This window comes from Sturnira hondurensis, unplaced genomic scaffold (genome assembly GCF_014824575.4).
Source record: "Sturnira hondurensis isolate 20B ecotype Veracruz unplaced genomic scaffold, ASM1482457v3 Scaffold0002597, whole genome shotgun sequence".
Classification (NCBI taxonomy): domain Eukaryota; kingdom Metazoa; phylum Chordata; class Mammalia; order Chiroptera; family Phyllostomidae; genus Sturnira; species Sturnira hondurensis.
Genome location: NW_028075228.1, coordinates 867,367 through 891,649, shown reverse-complemented (window position 1 = coordinate 891,649; position 24,283 = coordinate 867,367). Strand labels below are relative to the sequence as shown.

Genomic DNA, 24,283 nt, shown 5'->3' with positions numbered 1-24,283 from the left:
GCCCTGATCTGCACGCAGCAGGAGTATGGCTCTCTGGGCAGACCTGGGTTCAGAACCTTGCAGAACAGCTGGGCTGGGACAGAGTTGAGCTTTCCTCGCTAGTAAAGTAATGGGAACTGACTATACATATTACAACATGTCTTCATTTCCTGAATGCTAAAAGGAACACCTAAAACATTAAATTCAACCTTTTCAGCTACTTCCATGTCAGACTTTGATATGCCATAAAAACTGCCAGTGATAACTGCTGGCATGGACAACCAGATGGTGACCCGGTTTGCCCTTGTCATCTCATGTATCCTCACAATAAACTTGAGGAGGGGGCTCCACACATACCATGTCCAAAGAAAGGAAGTCCAGCATGCAATCCCTGACCACATCATGCTTTCCACACAGAGGGGGAAAGAAAACTCTGGTACTGTTTGGAAGATGGTCATGGTCCACTTGACACAGTCATCCTTAACTATGGTTAACTAACATATTTATAAATAACCAACAGCAAAAGAATCCATTAAGAAAAAAATTATTTTAGCCACTAAAAACAGCATAAATATGTCAATCCAACACTTCCACCTCCATTTGTTGAAAAGGTTACCCTTTCCCAACTGAGCTGTCTCGGCATCTTTGTTTATTTATTATTATTTTTTAAGATTTTATTTTATTTGTTTTTTTTGTTGTTGTTGTTTTTTTAGAGAGAGAGGGAGAGAGACAGAGAGAGACAGAGAGAGAGGGAGAGAAACACCAGTGTGTGGTTGCTTCCCACATGCCCCAACCTGCCGACCTGGCCCACAACCCAGGCATGTGCCCTGGCTGGGAATCGAATCAGTGACCCTTTGGTTCTCAGGCTCTGTGCTCAATCCACTGAGCTACACCAGCTAGGTAGGGCAGTATCTTTGTTTAAAAGCATTGACCATACACGTGTGGGACCTATGTTTCACTCATCAACCTTCTAGGCCAACACTATACTATCCTATTATTTTAACTCTGTAGCACCGATTTTCAACCAGTGTGCAATAAGAATTTTTAAAATATGCAATTCCTGACCTCTTTTCCCTTAGATTATCAAATTAAAAAATGACAACAGCCAACACAATGGCTGTCCAGTGTGAATGAATCAAAATTATACCTACTTTTTGTCAGATTGGCAAAAAAAATTTTTTGTGTGCTGTGGAATTATTAGTTTATGTGTGCCATGAGATGAAAGAGGTTGAAAATCGCTGCTCTACATCCAACATTTTTCTTCTTTTTCAAACTGGTTTTTGTTATTCTAGGTTCTTCAAATTCCCATATGACCTTTGTAAATCAATTTCTACCCCCCAAAAAAACCCCAACAAGCATTTTTAGTGTCATTATGTTGAATCTATAGATCAATTTAGGGAGAGATGGTATCTAAATAATAGTGCGAGTTTTCTGACAAATGCATGTAGTACAACTCTCCAGGTGCTTAGTTCTGCCTAATTTCTCTCAGCAAAATTTTAGAGATTTCAGGGTACAAGTCTTACACATCTTTCATCAAATTTATTCCTTAAGAATCCATATTTTTGACACCACTATAAATGTAGCTGTAAATTTTCATGGTATCCAGAAATATGCTTTGCATACTGGTTCTGTATTATGCAACCTTGCTAATAAGCTCACTTCTTAGTTCTTAGAGCTTTTGTGTAGATTTCTGAAAATTTTCTCCATAGATGATCGTGTCCTCTGTGAGGAAAAGTACCTTCACTCTTTCCTTTCCACTCTGTGCCTCTTATTTCTCAAAGACTTGACCTACCTTCACCTGCGAAATCTGATTCAGGCATCTGAGGGCATCGGCATCTACACAATAATGCCTACTGAGCCTAATGATTGCTCAGTGTACAAAACATTGTGAGAACATGAGGTTCCTCCCAAGAACTTACTTATGATGGGAGGAGATCAAGAGACAAGCAAATGCAGGTGTGTCCGAGAGGAGCACATGCTCCACACAGAGAAGGAACGTGCAGTGTAAGGGGCAGAGTGGGTGTAGGGGAGGCGGGTGTTGGTCAATCTGAATCAGCAGCTGGGGAATCCCTTGTGGCTAAGTGAGCAGAACACCTGTAAATCACCCCCCAGCTCCAGGACCTGTCTGGGAGCAGAAGGGGACCCAAGTGTGGCGTGTCTCATTTTATCTGTGGTTTTTCTCTATTTCCCTCTCAGCCCCCACAAAACAGACAGACAGGCAGAGATCCAACTGCCAAGACTCTCCATATCATAGAGACAGCAGGAGTCCATCTGTGTCATAACCTAACTCCACTGACACCAGAAAGCACACCTGAAGCCTAAAAAGAGCTTACATTCTCAAGGGCCTGGGATCCAAGAAAGCCCGACCCACCATCATCCTTCCTGTGGTTTCATTATGAGGACATAACCATCTACTCTTTCTTCAGAGGATTTCTGGAAACAGGTACTCCCAGGGATCCCAAATGTCAGGAGGAGCATGGGGATGGGCCTATGGCTCTTCAGACTATGCTTACTGTGGCCTTGTATAGAGCAAGAGCAGAGCAGACTTCTAAATGAACACTTTTGACAACCTAGTATGAAATCACTGTCAGCCATGACATGGTCAAGACTGAGGTAATGAGGTATAATGGGAATGTGCTGTGGAGTGGCGCAGAACTCTCCGAACCACAAGTCTGGACACCTGGATAAGGACTCCATCTGGACACCAATATAAGTAGAATCTCTGGCCATATGGCTCAGTTGGTTGGAGCATTGTTCCAGTGTAGTTCCTTAAATTGAAAGGCTGCTGGTTTGATTCCCGGACAGGGTACATGCCTAGGTTGCAGGTATTAACCCCAGTTGGAACATGTATGGGAGGCAACCAATCGATGTTTCTCTCTACCTTCCTCTCTCTCTAAAATTGATCAATAAATTTTAAAAAAGACCCCTCCCCCCCAAAAAAAAACAGAACCAACTCAGAGCTCCCACTATTCAGTGCTCGAGCTTGGTTGTACCACACACCAGATTTAGAGCCCTACTGGACTCCCATTCCAACCGACATGTGCTGCCATTGCAGCCACCTGACTTGAGACCAATGCCCGCCTCTCCATCTGCAGTGTCTTCCAGTGACCAGGACTTTGCTCCAAAAGCTTTGTTCTGCTTGCTTCTATCATGTAAGCCCCCACCCCTACCTGTGTGTAACCTGTGTAGGACTCTACAGGATTATAGGGGAGGTCTTTCCTAATAAACCTGGCATTATGGAGAAACACAAATGTATGTGGCTGGCTCCTTTTGAGGATGCTCCTTTGCTCACAACAGGCCTTGTCCAAGAACTCGTAACAACCACAGTATGAAGCAGCTACAGGCAAAGGCTACTTCAACCATACCCCTGCCTTCAGCTTCCAAATAGGTCACTTTTGAAGTTACTCCTCTTAGATGAAAGGAGCTGAATCACGGGGCCATAGCACTCCCACTCACAGTACTGACAAGGCCACTCCTGAAGATAAAACCCATCCCTAAGGAAGAGGTGGGCCTACTGGCCTTTGAAAAAGACGGGTATAATGTCTACAGATCACCCTTCAGGGTTTCCTCTAAGAACAGTGTTAAGGAAACCCTGGATGTTACAGCTTGTGATACGCATGGTACACGTACAATTCTCAGACCAGAGCACTCACCATATCCTTGAAAGACTTGTTAAAACAGAGGGCAGGCATCCACCCTCAGCCTTTCTGATTCCGTGTGCACTCCCCTAAAAGGTTCCCAGGTGATGCCGATGGTGCTGTTTTAAGAGTACAGTTTGAGAGCTACTTATGTAGCACAGAACAAACAAACAAACAAAACTTTACTATCGTGTAAGCTTGGAGCAACCCTGAGCTGTTGTGCAGTCTCAGAGTGTGACAAGCACAGGGAGAAGGATCTGTATGAGATGGAGGGAAGGGTTGGTGTTAGAAGGCCCCAGCCTGGGGGTCAGGGTGTCATTTTTTGCTGGGTGGCCTCAGGTACCACAGTAGCCCTTGGCTTTTCTGCACAGAATACCCTCAACCACAAACATGTTAACCGGTTCCTTCTCAGGCTCCTTCCAGCTTGGAATTAAGGGATTCTGGGGTCTGCTGTGGGCAGGATCCTGAAGAGCCCGAGGAAAAGCCTGTCTGCGATTCAGCTGCCCGCACTCCCCAAAGAGTGCATGCACAAAGCCTTCGTGCCAAAAGAACACCAGGAAACCACCAAATGCAGCATGAGGACTCTCACCCAGAGTTGTGGGCCCTTTCTTCACTGTTCACAAATGTGTAACTTGTATCATGATTCTTTTGAAAAAAATCTAAAAATATGTTGCTCTTGGTAACATGAGCCTGTATCTAAAGAAAAGAGGAGTTTATGAGAAAAAATAGAGCATAACAAGTTCAGCCACATGTTAACAGCAGAAATGGTGGCTCTGTGGCTCTGAGTTCTGCCATCCCAAGATCCTTAGACCATAAACTGAAGGGCACTTTCAGGTCACACCTGCCACTAGGTACATCTTCGCAGGCATTCTATTATTAATTGGCATTTAAGCTGAGAAAGCTCCTGTAGCACTGAGGGCCTAGCTCCATTAGATGGCATCTTCAGTGTTAGAATTTGTCTGCCTCCACGAGGAAAACATCTGGCTTCATCTTGGGTAGTACCAGGGGGAAAAAAAACACCCAGAGCAAAGCAAAGCAAAGCAAATCCACACATGCCCTGAAGCAAATGTGTACACACTGCTCACACCAACCACACCAGATCCAGTTCAGTCCACTTGAGTCTCTGTTCCCCTCAAGTAAAGAAAAACAGTGCAAACCAGCCCAGAACAAGCCCTGTATTAGAAGGTGAGCAGGAGGCCTGCAGCAGGCCCTGGATCAAGTGCCCACCAGGCCCACTCACAGTCATTTCCAAGGCGGGGGCTGACTGTGGGTGCCTTTTCCAATTTGGCCTTGAGTAAGAAGCCCTTCTGGGCAGGCCCAGCCCCAATTCCACCTTGTGTAGATTCGGGCCAGGGGGGGACAGCAGTTTGGGGGTCCTGAGGACCCAGTCTGAAGGCAGAGAAATCAGGAAGGAGGGGCTACATGGACCTCAGCACAAAAGCTAGGGACAGGTGGGCCTCTCCCTCATCCTGTGCCCACAGCTATGAAATCCTCTTGCAAGGGCAATCCATACAGAAACCTGGGAACCATGACACTATCAAGAGTGGTTTGGCCATTCAATGTGAAAGTGGCCCAACAATTGGGACTCTTAGCCACCATAATGTGTGTTCCTGTGTTTCCCAGGGCATGTTGCCCCACTGGCTGCATCTCCTCATGGCACAGCAGCATTTGTCCATCCCAAGCTGAACCCAGACTGTCTACAGGTCTCATAGATACAGGCACCTCCCATGTGTGCTCAGACCACGCTCAAGCCTCAGCCTGCCTGCGGCTCCATGCTGCACCTCCCACCTATTCTTACACACAGCAAGAGGCAATGGGGGACAGAGCAAGTGGGATAAAATGCGTGGACACAAATGCCTAGACATCAGGGTCTCAGAGGCCTGCCTATTCATCCTGACCATCATCTAAGCATGTCTATGTTCATAAACTACTTCACACTAAACCTTGCTAATCTTTTCATGTGGAAAACATGCTAACCTCACACTGCACTGAACCCAGGGCATCATCAGAGTTGTAGGTATGAACTAATATAGAAGCAGGAAGCTCTGGGAGAGAGTGGGCAAGCAGTCCCAGAACTTCTGTTCATTCCCAAGTGTTAGGACAGAAGGGGCCTGGTGGGAAAGCAGTGAGAAGCAGCTTCAAGGGCTAGTAATGGGACTGCGAGAGGCAACCCCTGAGCACTGAGGCCTGGGGCTGATAGTCAGATTGGTTAGTATAGATGGCCAGCCACATGGACATCTAGAGAGACTGGGAAAGAAGCCAAGAAACATCAGGATTAAAGAATGGTGATGACAGGGTGGTGTCACCCCATGAGCAGGCAAGCACTGTTATCCCACCTCAGTACAACTGCACAAGGTGCTCCTGTTCCTACTGTAGAAATTAAGAAACCACATCTCAGAGCAGGTAGTTGACTTGTTCATAGTCATAAAGGGACACATGCCAAAGTGTGAGCTTGAACTTTTCGGTCTGATTTCAGGTCTATGCTCACTGGGCAGGCTTACAGTGCAGGACAGGAAGCGTGCACCCGAGTCCAGGGTCTCCCCCCAACTGCGGGTCAGAAATGCACTCCTCAGAGCCTACTGTCACTCTACACTGAAAGACAGGAAGTATGTGCCAGACCCCAGTATCACCCCACACTGTAGAACAAGAAGTGCATACTGCAGAGCCCAGTGTTACAAGCATTTTAATAAGATAAAAGGATTTTAGAGTTACATCCCATGTGCCTATTCACACTGAGAACAAGCCAAACTGGAATTTAAATTATCCAGCAGCAGTTATCAGTCAGGATAACTCAAATACGGTTAAATGTCAGATCTAGTCTTTTTTTTTTAATTATTTATTTATTTATCTTTAGAGGGGAAGGAGAGAGGGAGAGAAACATCAATGTATGGTTGCCTTTTGTGCGTCCCCTGCTGGGAGTTTGGCCTGCAGGGAACTGGACTACAACCCAGGCATGTGCCCTGACTGGGAATCGAACCGCGATCCTCTGGTTCGCAGGCCCGTGCTCAATCCACTGAGCTACACCAGCCAGGGCCAGATCTAGATCTAGTCTTAACTGAAATCATGAATCCTGTGGTCCTGAGGGACAGAAGTGTGGGGTCAAATCAAGATTACCTCAAACATAAACCTATTATTTAAATGCTAACTTTGGTCCCCAAATAACAAATACATCCTTGAAACAAAGCAAGACCTCTTTGGCAAGATCACTGCTCTCCATACCCACCCATCTGACAGTGCTTTTTTCTCCACTGCTGGCTACCAAGGGAGGCCAATGGCCAAGAAAACACAAAACTCTGTTGCGGGCAAGGAGACATTCTCAGCCTTTACACCTGTTTAGACAGTGAATATGCTGAGGATAGGTGACCGTGAAGAGGAGAGTTGAGCAAGGATGAGGAGAAGGGAGGAGGGTAAAGAGGAGAAGAGTAAGGATGAGAGAAAGACAAGGAGGAAGAGCGGGAAGGATAGGAAGTGAGGAGGAAGAAGAGGGAAAAAAAAAAGAAGAGGAGAATAGCTGAGCCAAGTGTTACCTTTTTCCCTGTTTGTTTCTCCACCATGTCGTTGCTGAGAGAAAATTCTTCTTGCTGTGGTGTTTTAGAACACCCACCCTTGGGCATCGTTCTTCTCCCCTCACTTGATCTTCATTCATACAGCCATCGCTTCATCATCAACAGTCTGCTTCAAAAGAGAGGAAGGGGGTTAAAATTTGTTGAACTCAACCAAAACTGACACAATCTCAAACTCATGTGACAGAATGAACCAAAAGAATATAACCAGCTCTTCTGACCAGCGCCCAGGAAGAGGCCACTTAGGATACACCCAGGAATAACACCTGGGATACACCTTAGGATACACCCAGGTGGTCAACACCAGCAGGAATAACCTCTACACTACATTATGGAGAACACAGTGGGGGCAAACAGGCATTCCTCAGCTACAGAAAGGATCAACCTGCAAAGGTGATGACCATGCTTCCAGGCGGTGGTGGCCGGTACCTGAACCTCTCTCTGATTGCATGCGGGGTTCCAGCAGCTCTGGCCCTGCTCTTCATGGTTGGGCACCACACATGCTCTTTGTCCCCCACCCCACCCTGCCACTCCTTTGCACATGGGCATGGTCACACCCAAAGTGTAATGCTTGCCCCTCAGGTCCTACAGATCTTGTCTGCCACCCTCTGGGCCATGGCCTGAACACCAGTCACCTAGAAAAGTAGCTCAATTCCCACACTGTCCCTAGACAGAAGGTTAGATAAGAATCATTATTATTTTCAGAAAGCACCAGGCACACCCAGTTTACCAACTTGTCCTGAATAAAATGTTCAGAAGGCAGTAAAGTGATGCCCCTGAAGGAGTTTCAGAGAATGTCCAGACAACTTTGATGCCAGATTCCTCCCACCTAATTAAGCCAGATGCCGTAGCCCCAGCATTTCCCAGGAAATCCCAGGACACATGCTGTATTCATCCTATTTTTATTTTCTCATGTGTTGACACCTTAACAGGTTTGCTACCTGAGAGAGGAACCTCTCTGAGAGAGTACCTCTCCCAGACCTAGCCCTTTCTCAGGGATAGCAAAGGGTTCCTGAAGTGGACATGCCTTTCACACACAAAACTATCAACCGGCCCTGGCTGGTATAGCTCAGTGGATTGAGCACGGGCCTGGGAACCACATGATTGTGGTTTGATTCCCAGTCAGGGCACATGTCTGGGTTGCAGGCCAGTTCCCAGCAGGGGACTCACAAGAGGCAACCATACATTGATATTTCTCTCCTTCCCTTCCTCTCTAAAGATAAATAAATAAAATCTTAAAAAAAAAACAAACTATCAACCAGAAGCTAGCTCATACACAAGTGAATTGTTTCCCCTAACATAAATCGTCCCAGCCACCAGGAAATACACACCACCCTATAACCCAGTTTGCAGAATTATTCAAATTAGCCAATCCTAAACTGCTCACCCTGCTGTGCCTTGCCTTCCTGCAGAAACCCTAACAAAACATTCTTTGGCCAAGAATGTGGTCCCTCTTGCTCCTGACCACTGTGGTGCTTTCCCTGGTGGATCTGTGTGGCACACAGCACCTCTCTGGGACCTATGTGAAGAACCAAAATGCTATCACATCTCTGCCTGTGGCCACACTGACCTGACCAGACACGCCTGACACAGACGTTCCTACGATACAGGCTGCCTCTCTCTCTACTCCCCAGTCCTCCTACACTTGTTACACACTTCACACCTGGAGTTTTAGCTGCACATAGTAGGAGGAACAGAGAAAAGTGTATCTTCTAAAAGCCACTGCCTTCTTTTTTTTGTGCGTTATTTTCATTGCTTCAGTTAGAAAACACTTTATAGAAACCAAATTACATGCACTGTTTCACCTCCTTTTCCCATAGTCACATGCCTTTGTGCTTTTACATTTTGGAAAAGGTGAGTAATTTTTATAATTAATTCAGCTGAAATTAAACAGCCTCTTTAAGTATGAAGTGTAGCTTTTGAAACACATGTTCAAAAGCATTCTGAAAGTGACAGTTCCCCACTTTTGCTGCTCCTGAAGTGCTGAAGATCAATCTGCTCTTCATTGTATTTTCTAGAGATCCTGTCTTATTTTTTTTATATTAACTGATAAAAGTTTACAAAGTATCCTCTTGCTGCTTAACTGACCTAAGAACACATCTAAGTTTATTTTGGTAAGAGGGACATAGCTGGCCAATTTTATTCACTTCCTTCCCTGACACATAATGCAGATGAACAGGGCATTTCCATCCACATGCTCTTATGGCTAAGGCCAGAAATGACATTTTCCATCTCTACTTGAAACTGAATTCTAAATTCTCACCCTGACTGGTGGGGCTCAGTGGGTTGGGCATTGCCCCACAAATGGAAAGGTCACTAATTCCCAGTCAGGGCACCAACAGGCGAAGTCCCTGGCTGGGAGCGTGTAGGAGGCAGCCAATTGATGTTTCTCTCCCTCTCTTTCTCCCTCCCTTCCCTGCTCTCTAAAAATAAATAAATAAAACCTTAAATTCTCCTCCAATTTCCCACTACAGAACTGGAACATCTCAGCCTAGAGGAATGGCATCGTAGAGCTTGACTCAGGGACAGCTATGAAAACTTACTCCTGCCTGCAAACCCATCAGCAACATTTCAGTACAAATTTAAAGATAATCCTGAAGTAAAATTTTAAAAAATATATATCCTGACTGCCTGCTCTCATGATGGAAAAACTGAGCAACGTAATCGTGGGATATTCAACCCACCAGCTCCTGGGTGTGAACACACGAGTCTGTGGGGTATGTGAGGAAAACACCTGGAACAGCTTAGGTGTGGCTGCAATGCAGACCCCCAGTTCCTGGACTTGGATCTCACTGCTCACTTCACAGCATCCTGACCAGGAGAGCGCATGGAGAACCACTTCATTCTTCAAACAACTGATCTCACTCAGTGTCCCTCAGCTGACTCTGCTGGTGGTCTCCATATTGAAAGTGGGGTTTTGAGGCCCCTGAACTGACCTGAGAAGAAAACCTGCCTCCTTTTCCCACTGCCACCTTCCTGTCCGGGGAAAGGCACAATAGCTACAGGACAGCATGAAGAGAATACAGTGTTTTCAGAATAACAGCCCCCAAGCTCCAAAGCTCAATTATCTTTAAAAACCACCACAGAAGCTGCAGAACCAGGGGAAGGGTGATTAGGAGTTCTGAGCTTACTCATTCAGAATTTCTTCCATTTTCAAAGCACCCTCAGAAATCAGAGAGTGAAGTGTTTTATAAGCAGGCATTATAGCTAGTTTGAGTTCTGATATGACGCCAATATACACTGGGAAAGAGCTCTGCTCACGATGGCCCAAGACCTGTGACAGAGATGACATCTCAAAGTACAGGTTAAGCCTACAAAGTGGTGGCCCTCAAAGGTGTACCCAGTTCCTGGGTACCGAGTAACCATGAAGTGGTCCACTAATGTAGGCTGTCGTTATTAGTGTTAAAATTAAAACACTGAAACCTCAGGATGCCCAAGTCTTTAGGTCCAATTCCTCTGATCTAAACTTTGACACACGATCCTCTGCTACAGGCAGCTACTAGTATTTTCATTTGTGAACAACCAACCAGCTAATTCTGTGTGACCTATCATAGAGTGAAGGCAGGTTCAAACCTCACCAGGACAGCCTGAGGGACATTACATGCTGGCAGCTGGCCAAGCATGCTATATAGCCTGTGCTGGCCCATGGGCCTTACTCACATCTCAAAGGCCACTATCTTCAAAGGCTCCACCTCACCTCTCCCACAAATATTGCAGACCCCACAGGTGGGGCAGGAATGTTATCCCGAATATTGTTTTCTTTTCCGTGACATATGTTTCTCAAGCCCACCTTTATGATACAGCCAAGATCACCTAGGCACTTCAGGATCCTCGTGTTTGGGTATGATGCTTGTTACAAAATGCCTCAATATTCAGTACTAATTAGGAAAACCAGGACCTGGTGTGCATCCCAGCACACTAGACTCATCTCTTTAGGAGCAGTCATTGGAACAGAGAGTTCAAGAAAGCTGTTCATGACAAAGAGACAGAGGTCAGCTTTGCCAGGATGCATGAGCTGATCCATCCCATTCTTCACATGACCCACTTGTTGAGTTCCCTGGCTAACACTAATTTTGTTACCTCCTCATGACAAATTATTGGGTTGACCAAAAAGTCTGTTACGTTTTTTCCCATAAAATAAAAATACATTTTTTCATTTTAATCAATAACTATATTGATTTGGATATTCTGAGTATGTTGTCCATCTCCCACTACTGGCTTCTAGTGGGTAGAGGCCAGTGAAACATCTTGTAATGCATAAGACTGCCCCACAGCAAAGAATTATTCGGCCAAAATGTCAATGGTACCAAGAGATTTCACCAACCACTTTTGACACATTCAATCAGTCACAGTACCTTCTCCATACATTGCGCAAATCTTTTTTTGCATTTCAGTTGTGTTTTTGGTTTTCCTGAAATAATAAAGCATAATATGCTGAAACTGTTGTGTATCTTCTTCCATCTTCATTAATAAAATGGCTGCACAAAAATTCACCAATTTTGATTTTTTAAAAAATGCATGGTGATATGACAGCTATCACAATACAATTTAATAAAATTGCTTTGAATGAAGTTAGACAACTAAGCACTACTAGAGCCACTGTATGGAAAAAACATAATGGACAATGTGGCCAATGCAACAGATGAAAATAAAAGCTCAAATGCTTGGTCATCCTGGCGATCCCAGAGGTTCCACACTAGTTTGTGCCCTTCTACCTAGTCAGCCTTTCCCTTGGCTGCAGATATGGCCATGCTAGCCAAGGGAATCATACAGACAAAGCAGGACCACCAGCAACTTTCATCAGCATGTCAGAAGCCAGGCTCTAGAGCACTGCTGTGAAGCCTGGACCTCCCCCGCTCAGAGCTGGGCATTCATACTAAACTCAGGAAGAGGTTGGGACCACCTGACAGTTGTTCACCGTGGGAACAATTTGCATGGCTGGCAATCCTCCCTTATACACAAGTTCAGAGGCTGCCTGAACCCAGGCCCTGGGGCTTTTTGATCAACGTACTCCACAGCTGACCACAACCCAATGGGTGACCAATAAGCCCCACCCTGGAAGATCATCATCTTCCTGGAGGTGACCTGGCTGTCCCTGCACAGAAAACACTGTAAGTGCAACTTGAATCTCCTTGTTTCCAGTATCAGAAGAAGTCTATTGTAAACTCAGATAGAGTGTAATCCACATCAAAACAAAACACTCCACAGCACACTGGGATACACACAGACTTGACACTGAGCACCTGGGAAATGTCTGCAACACAGTACAAAGGTGGCTAAAGACAACACAGCTGGCCTGAGCCCTGCTTTGGCCACTGACCAGCTCCTGTGCAGGAATAAGTTGTTGGATGCAGGCCCTGTTTCTGCACCTCCAAAATGGCAGCTGTTCCAGCTTCACAGGCTGTCAGTGGCACGAAGACCATTCAGGAAAGCACTCAAGAGAGTATGGAGTAAAGTGAGTTTTCTAAAGAGACTGTCACATTCCCTGAGTCACACTCCCTGAAACAAGGTATGGTGCTTCTCTTGTTGGATCAAGAAATTTGCCAATTACCTGGCAGCCCTGTGTCAGAGCCCAAACAAAAACCCATTTAGCGTGGAGAGAACCAACAACTGTCTGAAGCCAGGCCTCTGACCTCTGGTCACATAGGGAGGGAAAGGCCACCCAGCCCTGTACTTATGCACACTCCTAGGTGGCCTACAGCTCACAGAAACTGCACATGATACCCACCTGGCAAAAATCTCCTTATCTGCCACAGGATCCTGCATCTTGGAGCTTGGAGAGACAATCAGTCAAAGGGCTGACAGAACAAATGTGATAGGAAGCCTCTGGACAAGGATGACAAGGTGTGTTTCTTCCCAAAGGTACTCTGAACAACCTTCGAGTGTGAGAACTGCTAGCAGACCCAGCTCCCATCCGTACCACAATAAATACACTCAAGGCCTTTGTCTAAGGTGGCATCCCAAATATCACACTGTCTCTCCTCTTCTTTACACACATCACAATGCTCTATGTGGGCAGGAGACACAACATATGTAAAGAGGCTCCTCCAAGACAAAATCTAATGCAGGAAGGTGACAGGCACTACTTCAATGCCTGCAGCTTAGCAAAAATCCTAGGAATTTTAGCCTGATCCAGCCTTAAGTATCAAGCTAATAGAAAGAAACTACAGTGAATCAGAATGCATTTTTACTGGCCTCATGTAAAATAGATCAGAACTGGAACCTGAGTGGGAAAATCCTGTGAAAGTTCCCAAAGGCACTAGGGGCCTTGTGGGCCCAGCCAGCTGGAGCAGCTCTGCCAGCGAGAAGAGCACAGTGGAACAGGACACAGGATCAACAGTCCTGGTCACCTTTTCAGGCTACACATATACATAGTGGTCAAGGAAGACCCACCAGGTTTCAGGGTACCTTGCCCAGCTGAGCTGCAACCACAAGAAGAAGACAGGTAGCCTGAGAGGAAGACCAGCGTGAACACACACCAGGAGGAGTGCAGAGAACGCAGGGAACCCCTATTTACATGGCAGAAGATACAGACAGGAAATAAAACAAAGGGCTACAAAAGAGAAGCAAAGGAGCTCTGACTGAATGGCTCGGGTAGGTGGAACATCATCCTATGCACCAAAAGGCTGCAGGTTCAATTCTCAGTCATGGCACATTCCTAGGTTGAGGATTCAATCCCCAGTTGTGGTGCATATAGGAGGCAACCAATCAATAATTCTTTTTCTTTCTCTCCCCTCCTCCTCAGGTAAGGGTTAAAGAAATAATGAAATAGGAGAAACAAAAGATTAGAAGCAATTTTGATATCAGTAGAGAATTCAAGGAGAATAAGAGTTCAGAAAATTTAAAAATAAGGTAAAACGTTAAATTCTAGAGAATCCCAAAACCTACCATCTTAGAAAGCCAAAGACCTAACCAAAGAAATTAGTGAACAGCCAAGGCATGCCTCTTTAAACAGAAAGACTCTGAGGGCACACAGAAGGAATGAACTGAGCCATAACCTTGCCTGGCCTCCAGAAATCAGCAGCCCCAATGTCCTCCGTAAGGAAGGGAGATTTGGATTGATCCAAAATTCAGCATACAGAATTCTGATCAACTTATGAATGCCAGATGACAACAGAGCCCCAGACCTGAGAAAATTATTTTCACACTGAAATACTTAATTCAGCCATACTTCAATGAGCATAAGAGCAAATTAAAGGCATTATCAAAACACATGCAAAAAAATAAAGTTAATCTTCTCTGTAGCCCTCCTGAAGGGGTTAGGAGACTACAGCCTCAGGCCAAAGCCAGTTGTCTCCATTGGCTCTAAGAATGGTTTTTGTATTTTAAATCCTTTGGGCTGTGGGGGATGGTGAGGAGGTGGTATCCATAAGAAACTCAAGACTACTATTTTGTGATGCATAGAAATTGCACGAATCAGAATTTCTGTGTCCCTAAATAAAGTTTTATTGGACCTTGGCCATGCCCAGATTGCAGCCCTGGCTTTCAGCTGCCGACACTCTGTAAGGGTAGGCAGGGTAAGCAGACCAGACAGCCCACAGCACTGAGACATTTCCTATCCAGCACCCCCTCTAGTGTAGCAGTTCTTAGTGTTGTTTGTGGGCCCTTTCGGAGGGTCTGTAAGCCTAAATTGTTTTCATAATAATGCCGAGAGCCAGCTACTTGCCTGTACCAAGGTGTACACTGCCATGCTCCCAAAGAAGGCAAATTCCTCTCAGTCCCTGTGCTCACTGTCACACGACCACCATAAATTAAGCCAGTGTCACCTATGACTCTCCTTGATAGAGCAGCAAGAATTATAAATTTCCTTAAACTGCAAACCTTGAGTCCTTGTCCTTCCAAGATTGTGACAAGATGTGAAGTGTGTCTGAAGCACTTCTGCATATCAAAGCATAACACTTATCTGAAGAAAAGCTTCCACAAAAATGTGAGTTATTAGCTGAACTGGCTATATTTTCATGGAACACAAATTTTGCTTGACTCAGATAAACTATTCTTATTAAGAACTGGGTATCTGGCAGTTACTTTATCAAAAATGAACAAGCTGAGCCTACTCTTTCAAGGAAAATTAATAGTAGTTGGTTGTGGCCAATAACGAAATTTAAACTTTCAGGTAAAATCTGAATCTTGGAAAACTTGTATCCACCTCCATTAGCTTGAGAGCATCCCAATGCTTAAAGACATTTTAATGAGATCAGTGATGATATAAGTGATAAAACTTGACAACATTTGGAAGATATGCATAAATTCAATTAACCAATAGTTTCCAAATGGCCAAATGGGACATTACAAACCACACAAAAGACCCGTCCATGAACAGAACACACCAATGGGACTGCAGTGCAACACTGAATCAACAGGCTGTGCTACAATTCCTGTCAAGTGGAATACACAACCACGTAAGAAGGCTCCCAATGTGTCCCTTTCCTACTACTCGTCTGTGACAGGCTTTAAACAGCAGAGTGCATTAGTCAGAGTACAGCAGTGTCCAGCTCTCTTTTATTTAAATAATACCACCTTTCCACTAAATTTTTGTGATCTTTTTTTAAAAGATTTTATTTATTTATCTTTAGAGTGGAAGGGAAGGAGAGAGGGAGAGAAATATCAATGTATGCCTCTTGTGTGCCCCCTGCTGGGAACTGTCCTGAAACCCAGGCACGTGCCGACTGGGAATTGAACCTCGATCCTTTGGTTCACAGGCCCACGCTCAATTCACTGAGCTACACCAGCCAGGGCAAATTTTTGTGATTTCTTTAGTAAGTTCTTCAGTAGAAATCAGTAAATTACTGATTTCTTCAGTAAATTTATTTATATGTAATACTTTCAATAAACTAAACATTAAAATTTTTTGTTATACTCTTTAAAACAAATGTTTTAATACACTAATTTGAAAGCTATAACGCACATGACAAAAGCTTACTGTAGTCCTCATTAACCCTCAAGCCCAAGAAGTCTGGGAACCTCTGCAAGCACCAAGGACAGCAAGACACTTGGGAGGAACCAAAACCAGGAAAGCAGTGATATGACCGTCATAAAATGACTACTGCAGAGAAATCCAAATTGTCAGAAGAAAAAAGTTAAAAAAAAAAAAATTCATGCAAATAAACTTAAAAAATGGAAAGAGCCTCAAAATTTAAGTTGATGTTATTTAAAAGCTAAAGCAACAGTGTTAAAACAGCATGATGCTGACATGGTGCTGACCAATAGAGCAGAGCCAGAAACAACCCCGTGCCAGTAAGTTGACACTAAGTTAGGACTGCAGAGGGACCACAAAGCACAAAGGACACTTCTGCCATTAGGTTCTGAGACTACTAGACATCCATGTGGAAAAACTAGACATAATTCCCACCTTACTCACACCCAGAAGCCAAATCCAGACAGATTACAAGTCTATGTAAAAGGAATAGCCACTAAACTACTAGACAATAGTATAAAAGAACAGTTTCACAATTTCAATGTAAAGAAAGACCTTTTAATCAGAAATGCTAACCATAAGGAAAAGTCTGAAAATTTGGGCACTTTGAAAATAACAGATTTTGTGCATTAAAGGTCACCTTCCCACAAAGACAATAGAGTATTTCCTACACGTGCACCTGACAAACAGCTCTTATCTAAAATATATATATAAAGCTCCTACAAATCAATATAAAAAAGACAAACCATCTAATACACAAAGGGACATGAGCCAGTAGGTAGATGAAAAGTTATCAGCTTATTTAACAATTAAGCAAGTGCAAACAAAAACCAAAATATGCGACCAGGTATCAGGGAGGATCTACAACAAAGGCAGCTAATACATTCTAACAGGAGTGTGAACCAATGCACTAGGTCTGGCACTATCTACGCAGATTGAACACACACATATCCTACAACGTGGCATTTCTGGGGACACATCCAGAAGAAATGCAAGCACAGATGCACCAGGATACAAATATAAGAATGTGCACTGCAGCAATGTATGTAAGAGGCCTGGCACTGGTAGTATGATACTGTGATGCTGACGTGGAATACCATACAGCAGTGACAATACATAGATAACCTGAAGGAGTCTCAAAAATAATGATAAGAAGAAAATGCATTATATACTTACATAAATTTCCAAATACATTAAACTACAAGGTTTAGGAATGAATACTTAGGTGACAAGCAGGAGTTTAGAAAATGGAAGGTTGGTTAGCTGACCTTGTTGCAGGACTGGTCTCTCTCAGATGGCACCAGCCCCAGCAAGGGATGGTGACCCCATTACCCTATGTAATCCTGTTGAAAACTGTAGCTTTCCAGACATAGGCGGGTAGCAGTCCAAGACTTCCCAACATTTGGAGTGAACATAATCATGCACAAGCCGCTGTAATTGTAGAACAGAATGAAAAACAAAAACCTTGATAAATTAAAGGTAAACATATAACCCTAAAATGTGGGAGGTAAAGAGGGGCTGAAAAGAACAGTTAAGAGCCCTGGCTGGGGAGCTCAGTTGATTAGAGTTGTGCCAACACACCGAGGTTGCAGGTGAAACCTTGGTCAGAGCACATACAAGAATTAACTAATGAATGCATGAATAAGTGGAACAACAAATCTATGTTTCTGTCTCTCTCTCTCTCTCCCCTGCTTCCTCTTTCTCCAAAATAAATAATAAATATAAAACACAGAAGAAACTAAGATACAAACACACTAAATGTGATGAAAGACAGAGAAGTGTAGACAAACTCCTAAAAGGCAAATAACCAAGTAACTAAAAACAGTAATGGCCATGAAGCATTGAATGAAGGCTAATCCATATAGAAATAAACTGACAGAAGTGACCAGGAGACAAAAGCACAAGTGGAGAGAACGATCAGAAAGAGAACCCAGGCACATTGATGCATGTCTGCTGGGAATGCAAAAGAGGACAGCAGTAAAGGAAGGGGCTGTGGAGTATCCCGAAGTATCATATACACTTCACCCTGTAACCCAGCCATCCCACTGCTAGATCTGCCGCCAAGATGTACAAACAAGGACAGGAAAAGGCTGGCACAGGGCAATTTACTGCAACACTACCTAGAGAGGTCTTGGGACACAAAGCCTACCTACCAGGTGGCTGCTCAGGTCATGTGGCATATCTACACTGTGGAGCAGGAAAAAGGGGAATGATCTGTGGTGTGACTGCCATATTATCACCATCAAGTAAACAAGGCAATTAGAGAGGTAGGTACAGCTATACTTATGATAACAAATACTAAATATGCAAGGCTAGTTCAATATTCAAAAAATCAATCAATGCAATCTACCATATTAACAGGCTAAAGAAAAATTACATAATCATAACAAATGATGCAGAATAAGTATTTAACAAAATTCCACACTCATGATAAAAAAAAAAATCTCAGCACAACAGGCGTATAGGGAAATATCCTCAATATAGTCAACATTCTTAACAGTGAAAAAAAAAACTGTAGCCCTGGCTGGTGTAGCTCAGTGGATTGAGCACAGGCCTGTGAACCAGAGGATCACGGTTCAATTCCCAGTCAGGGCACATTCCTGGGTTGCAGGCTGGTTCCCTGTAGGCCAACTCCCAGCAGGGGATGCACAAAAGGCAACCATACATTGATGTTTCTCTCCCTCTCTCCTTCCCCTCTAAAAATACATAAATAAATAAAATCTTTAAAAAAAAAACTGATTGTTTTCTTCCCAGGATTGGGAAAAAAGCAATGATGTCCCTTCCAGCACCACTAAATAGGTACAGCACTGGAAGTACTGGCCAGAGTAATAAGGCAAGAAGAGGAAATGAAAAGCATGTAGATTAGAAAGAAAGAAAACAGTAAAACTTTCTACAGTGTTTCCATAGTATCTACCATGGAACTGTTTTCAGAACACTCCCCCCACCACCAATGTATATCAAAATCCATGAATGCTCAAGTTTGCTATATAAAATGGCATACAGTATTTGCATATAACCTACTCACATTCTCCTGTATGTCTCTAAATTACTTACATAATGCTAATACAAAGTAAATGTTTTATAAATAGTAGTTATGCTGTATTGCTTAGGAAATGAGAAGGAAAACAAAGTCTGTACATGCTTCGTACAGGCACAGCAACTATGATAGCCCTGACTACATAGTGCACTTCAGAAACAAGATAACTTTTTCCAAATATATTTTAATTCATGGTTAACTGAATCTACAGATGTGGAACTGCCAGATACAGAGAGCTAATGCCTATATTTAATAATGACATGACGGCCTATCTGTAAAATTATAAGGAACCTACCAGAAACTTCTAGAAATAATGGGTTCAGCAAGGTTGCAGAATACCAGTTCAGTACACAAAAGTCTACTGTATTACTCTAAATAAAAATGAAATGCTTAGGTATAAATCTAAGAAAACCTACAAAAATTTTAGAAAAATAAAACACAGGAGAAAATCTTCAAAACCTAAAGCTAGGTAAAGAGTTCTTAGCCATGAGCCTGGCTGGTGTAGCTCAGAATATTGAGCGTGGGTCTGCAAACCAAAGGGTCACCAGTTCGATTCCCACAAGGGGGTGTGCAAGAGGCAACCGCACATTAGTGTTCTCTCCCTCTCTTCTTCCCTTCCCCTTTCTCTAAAAATAAATAAATAGAACCTTAAAACAACAAAAAAAGTATGTCATCAAAAAAAACATTCTTATATGTGACACCAAAAATGCAATGCAGAAAAGAAAAAAATAGTATCTCGATGAAATTTAAAACTTTTGGTCTGAGAAAGACCTAATTTACAGGCTAAAAAGACAAGCTGCAACTGGGCAGAAAATACCTGCAAATCGCAATTCCAACAAAGACTTGTATGTAGACTAAAACAATCAGAACAGCAGCAAATAAACAATCCAACTAGAAATGAACAAAGACATGAACAGACACTTCACCAAAAAAAACAGCTATGAGAACTGTGTTATACAAATGCAGATCACCTGCTAAGGTGTTGCCAAAACATGGGTCAATCCCAGAAGCATTTTAACATGTTGCAAAAAATAAAAAACATAAAAATAAAAAATAAAATAACACATGACAAAAAACATTGGGGGGCACTACATACACCATCTCATGAAGAAAATTATTTGATGAATATGTCTCATGTATGTGTGTACTGTGTTGAGGACAGAGGTAGTTTCTTCTCACAATGAGAAGCTGTCAGGACATTTCAGAAACACTGTCCTAACCGGTTAAGAATCCTGTGTTTGGGGTCATACATCCAAGTTACTCTATCCATAAATATGTAAATGAATTTTCTCATATTAAAATCTCAATCAATGATGGATCCTTCACTACCCATCTGTCTCTCAAGTTGGGAAGGGTAAGGCTAAGAGTAGAGACCCCTGAACCTGATGTTTCAATGTGTCTTGAAAAAACACTTTGTTATCTGGTGCTCTCAGTGAACACACCTTAGTTTCCACAGAATGTGCTCTGTCCTCCTCTGAGGATCCATTCTCCTAACTTTGCTCCTCCAAACACAGTGAGGTCCTGCCACTTCGGACTGCAGGCTGGCAAAGAGCCACAGCTGATGGAAAGCGACAAGACGAGCCACCCAGCTGGGCACTCAGCAAACTATGGGATTCCTGGGAGAAATGGCCAGGATGAGCAGTCCAAGACTTGACTTGGGAGCAAAGATTGGTGGGCACTAGGCTCTACCCATGCTCCACTGAACCTGCCATCTTAGACACCCCCAACTGACATGTATACACAGACCACTGACTTATGCAAAACCTGCAAATGGCCCAAGTGGCCCCAGCAGAAAAGCAGATGAATCATTGTGGCAGCATAAAAGCACACTGTGGGTAAGTTTCCCATATGCTGGAAGTGTATACAGGAGAGGGGGTGGGAGGGCACAATTCTGTCTTCATTTGGGTTGCACTGGTGAGGTATATCTAACATGCAACCCATCCTCATGAACAGGGAAGGGGGCTGTCATTTCCTGTACCACCACTGACACATGAGACCTTTGCACTGAGGGGAGACTGCCATCCTTGAACTTCAGATAGGACTGGCTCTCCCACCAAGACCCCGCACCCAATACTTGACACATCAGTCCCCTTACTACACTACCTGCCAAACCACCACTCTGAAAGCTCTGTGCCACCTCAGTACCCCGAGACAGGACACCAGGTAACGTCACCTTGGTGTTCAGCTCTGTTTGTGAAGCCCCTCACATACAGACTGAAGGGTGAGATGACCCTCCACATAAATCTTAGCTGCGGGCCTGCAGAGCAGGAGCAAGTCTCCACTGATGGTGAGTTCTTGGAGCTGCTATTCTTGTATTCATTTTGTCATTGCACCCAAAAGCACACTTGAGTTTTCTCTAAGCCCATGCTCCTAGAGGACGATAAGCAGACATGCAGCAGCTTGGTGGCAGGACACTACCATGGGATATGCTTCAATCTGCCTGATGATTCTCAGGCAGATCTTTTATTCAAGTCTCTAAATTAAGAAGTGATGCTCAACATCACAGGAAATCAATTTAGACACTTTTCCTGCCACGTGGTTTGAAAAAGCTGTAACTATTACCTTACTGATAGGTTTTCAGCCACGTGACCACACAGACAGGAGATCTGGAGTCTCAGAACCACTGTCTTCAGGGGTAGTAAAGGCCCAGGGCCAAGGCAATAGCAAGAGTTTATTTTGTTCACTACCTTCACCAGAGTCTGAAGTGGCCTGGCTGGGACAGGTACTCAAGGAACATTTTTTTGAGTCCTGGCCAGAGGCTCTGTTGGTTATAGCATCACCCAATACACCAAGGTTGCAGGTATGATCCCCAGTCAGAGCACATACAAGAATCAAACAATGAATGCTTAATTAAGTGTTACAACAAATTGAGTCTCTGTCTCTCTCTCTCTAAAATCAATAAATCTTTTTTTAAAGAAACATCTGCTGAATAAACACACTCATGAGCATCCAGCACACACATCCTTAAAAATTAGATCTCCAGGCCCCTGAATGGAAAATTCCTCACACGTTCCTACAAGGTTCAAATAATAACCACTGACTCCGCAACAATGATGGGAACCAAGAATTTCCATAAGACACGAGGTACCTTATTTACAAGAGATGCTTTCCAAGGAAGGGGAAAGTGAAGCCACCTGCTCAAGCAGATCCTTCTGGGGGGGCATGACTGACATGTTCCTGAGATTCATCCCGCTCTGTACAACTATCGGCACCCTTGTGCCACTCCCAGGATGGTGTAACCCTATGGCTGGACAAACCAAAGGAGAGATGATAAAAGGGTTCCATGCAAGAATAACATTTTAGATAAAGAAACACCTTCCCATTAAAAAACAACCGCAAATTCAAATGTCAAAACAAAAGACTCCGGGTGAAGACTGCTAAGCACAGCACTTCCATTAAATGTTATAAGGAGGAGACATAACTAGTAGCTTAGATTCCTTATCACATGTGATCAGACACAGCAAGTGCCACAGGCACTGGGTGTCACTAGGCAGCTGTGAGACACTTGCATAGTGCTCATTATTTTTAATTCTGTTGAACAATATATGCTCCAACAACAAAGATAATGTGTATGTCACCGCACCCTTTTGCCTTGACCCAGTCTGCAGGCCCAGTCAGCTCTGAACACATGGGTATTTCCGGAAACCAGAATTCTGAGTATCATGCTCAGCAGCCCCAAGACCCACGGTAGCATTCCTGCCTCGCCACCTCATCCATGTTGTCATCCTCCATTTATAAGCCCACATTCCTGCACCAACCTCTTGGCAGAAATGAGCGAACAGTTAGGGTACATATTTATATGATACTGAAAAGTGATCTACAGTAAGGCTGCCCCATGCATGTCCTCATCGAGAGCACCCAATCTGCCCCACCCCTTGCCAAAACTACTTTGAAAAACTTAACATCAACCTACTGGGCCCATATAATCTTACTGGTGTGAGTGGCTGCCTGTTCATATGCATGCCTTCCTGTTTGACCATCTGTACCCCCACTAGTCATCTGTTCTGCATGATGGCTATGCTCCCTTGTGTGCAAAGTGGTTCCAATTGGCATGCATTTCTTCATTTTAATAGTTATATAAAAGTATATTAGAAAGAAATTACAGGTCAGCTTTTGACCAATACTAGGAGAGTGAGGGTGTCCCACTATGTAACACCAGCCAGAGTAGAACTTGAATTACCAGAGCCAAAGTAATGACTTTCTCCTCCCTTTGCTCTCAGACCACCAACTAAGCTTGGACATATGCTCAACTTTGTGTCTAGTCCCAGCCTGCAAGGCATGCCTGCTGAGCATGAGGTTCCTGCCCTCCCAAGTTCACTGTTGCATGTGGAACACACTAAACAAGGCCACCAGTGACCTCCTGGTGTTGGCACATCAGGAGGCACATCAGTGTTGCCACATCCCTCCCACCATGTCCATCAGTAGATGCTGAGACATGTCTAGCTGCCAGGACACACACTGCAGGGGATGCCCCCAGATGCATCCTCTACTGGGCTGGGGTGGGCACATCTGCAGCTCTACAACAGTATACCGCTCCACGAAGCCCTGAACATCCATCTGTCCATGCAAGGTACCACTGAGGTACTCACCTTGTCCATGTGCTGCTCTGACTGGCTGTACCCTGCATGACATTCCCTCAGTGCTGCATGGCAACGTCCCCCAGGACGAAACCAAAAAACAGGACTGCCATCTGTTTATTACAAAGGGTACTGACAAATGCTAGCTTGCAGTAAGTTTGAAAAACGCCTGTCTGTACTGGAAATGCTGTATTCACAATTCTGTTTTAGTTTTCTAAAACAGAAGACCTTTTGCAAGAAAGGATTCAAAAAACAACAAACTACCATCTTTGCTTTCCTATGGTTAGATAATCAACAGGGTACAAAAACAGCTTCCCTCTTTTTAATAGATTTTATTTATTTTTAGAGAGAGGGGAAAGGGGGGAGAAGGAGAGAAACATCAATGTGCAGAAGAAACATTGGGTTGCCTCTCTCATGTCCCCAATTGGGGACCCGGCTCACAACCCAGGCATGTGCCCTGACCGGGGAACGAAGGCAACCCTTTGGTCTGCAGGCCAGTGCTCAACCCACTGAGCCACACCAGCCAGGGCAGTACCCCTCTTTTAACTATAAGATTTGCCAACTGGATTCTTGCA

General features: G+C 44.0%; 1 protein-coding gene across 6 annotated transcripts in view; it reads right to left on the bottom strand.

Annotated features, from left to right (window-relative positions):
• ANKRD11 (ankyrin repeat domain 11) overlaps positions 1 to 24,283 on the bottom strand; it is a 245,473-nt gene that overhangs the window by 41,549 nt on the left and 179,641 nt on the right. For 5 of the 6 annotated variants that reach the window (XM_037040150.1, XM_037040152.1, XM_037040153.1 and 2 more), the window contains one exon: positions 7,145 to 7,289. In XM_037040150.1, the coding sequence (XP_036896045.1) occupies positions 7,145 to 7,231 (87 nt within the window). In that variant the 5' untranslated portion in view covers positions 7,232 to 7,289. Of the gene's footprint in view, positions 1 to 7,144; positions 7,293 to 24,283 lie in introns of those variants that run through there. The other variant, XM_037040151.1, reaches the window with a different exon arrangement.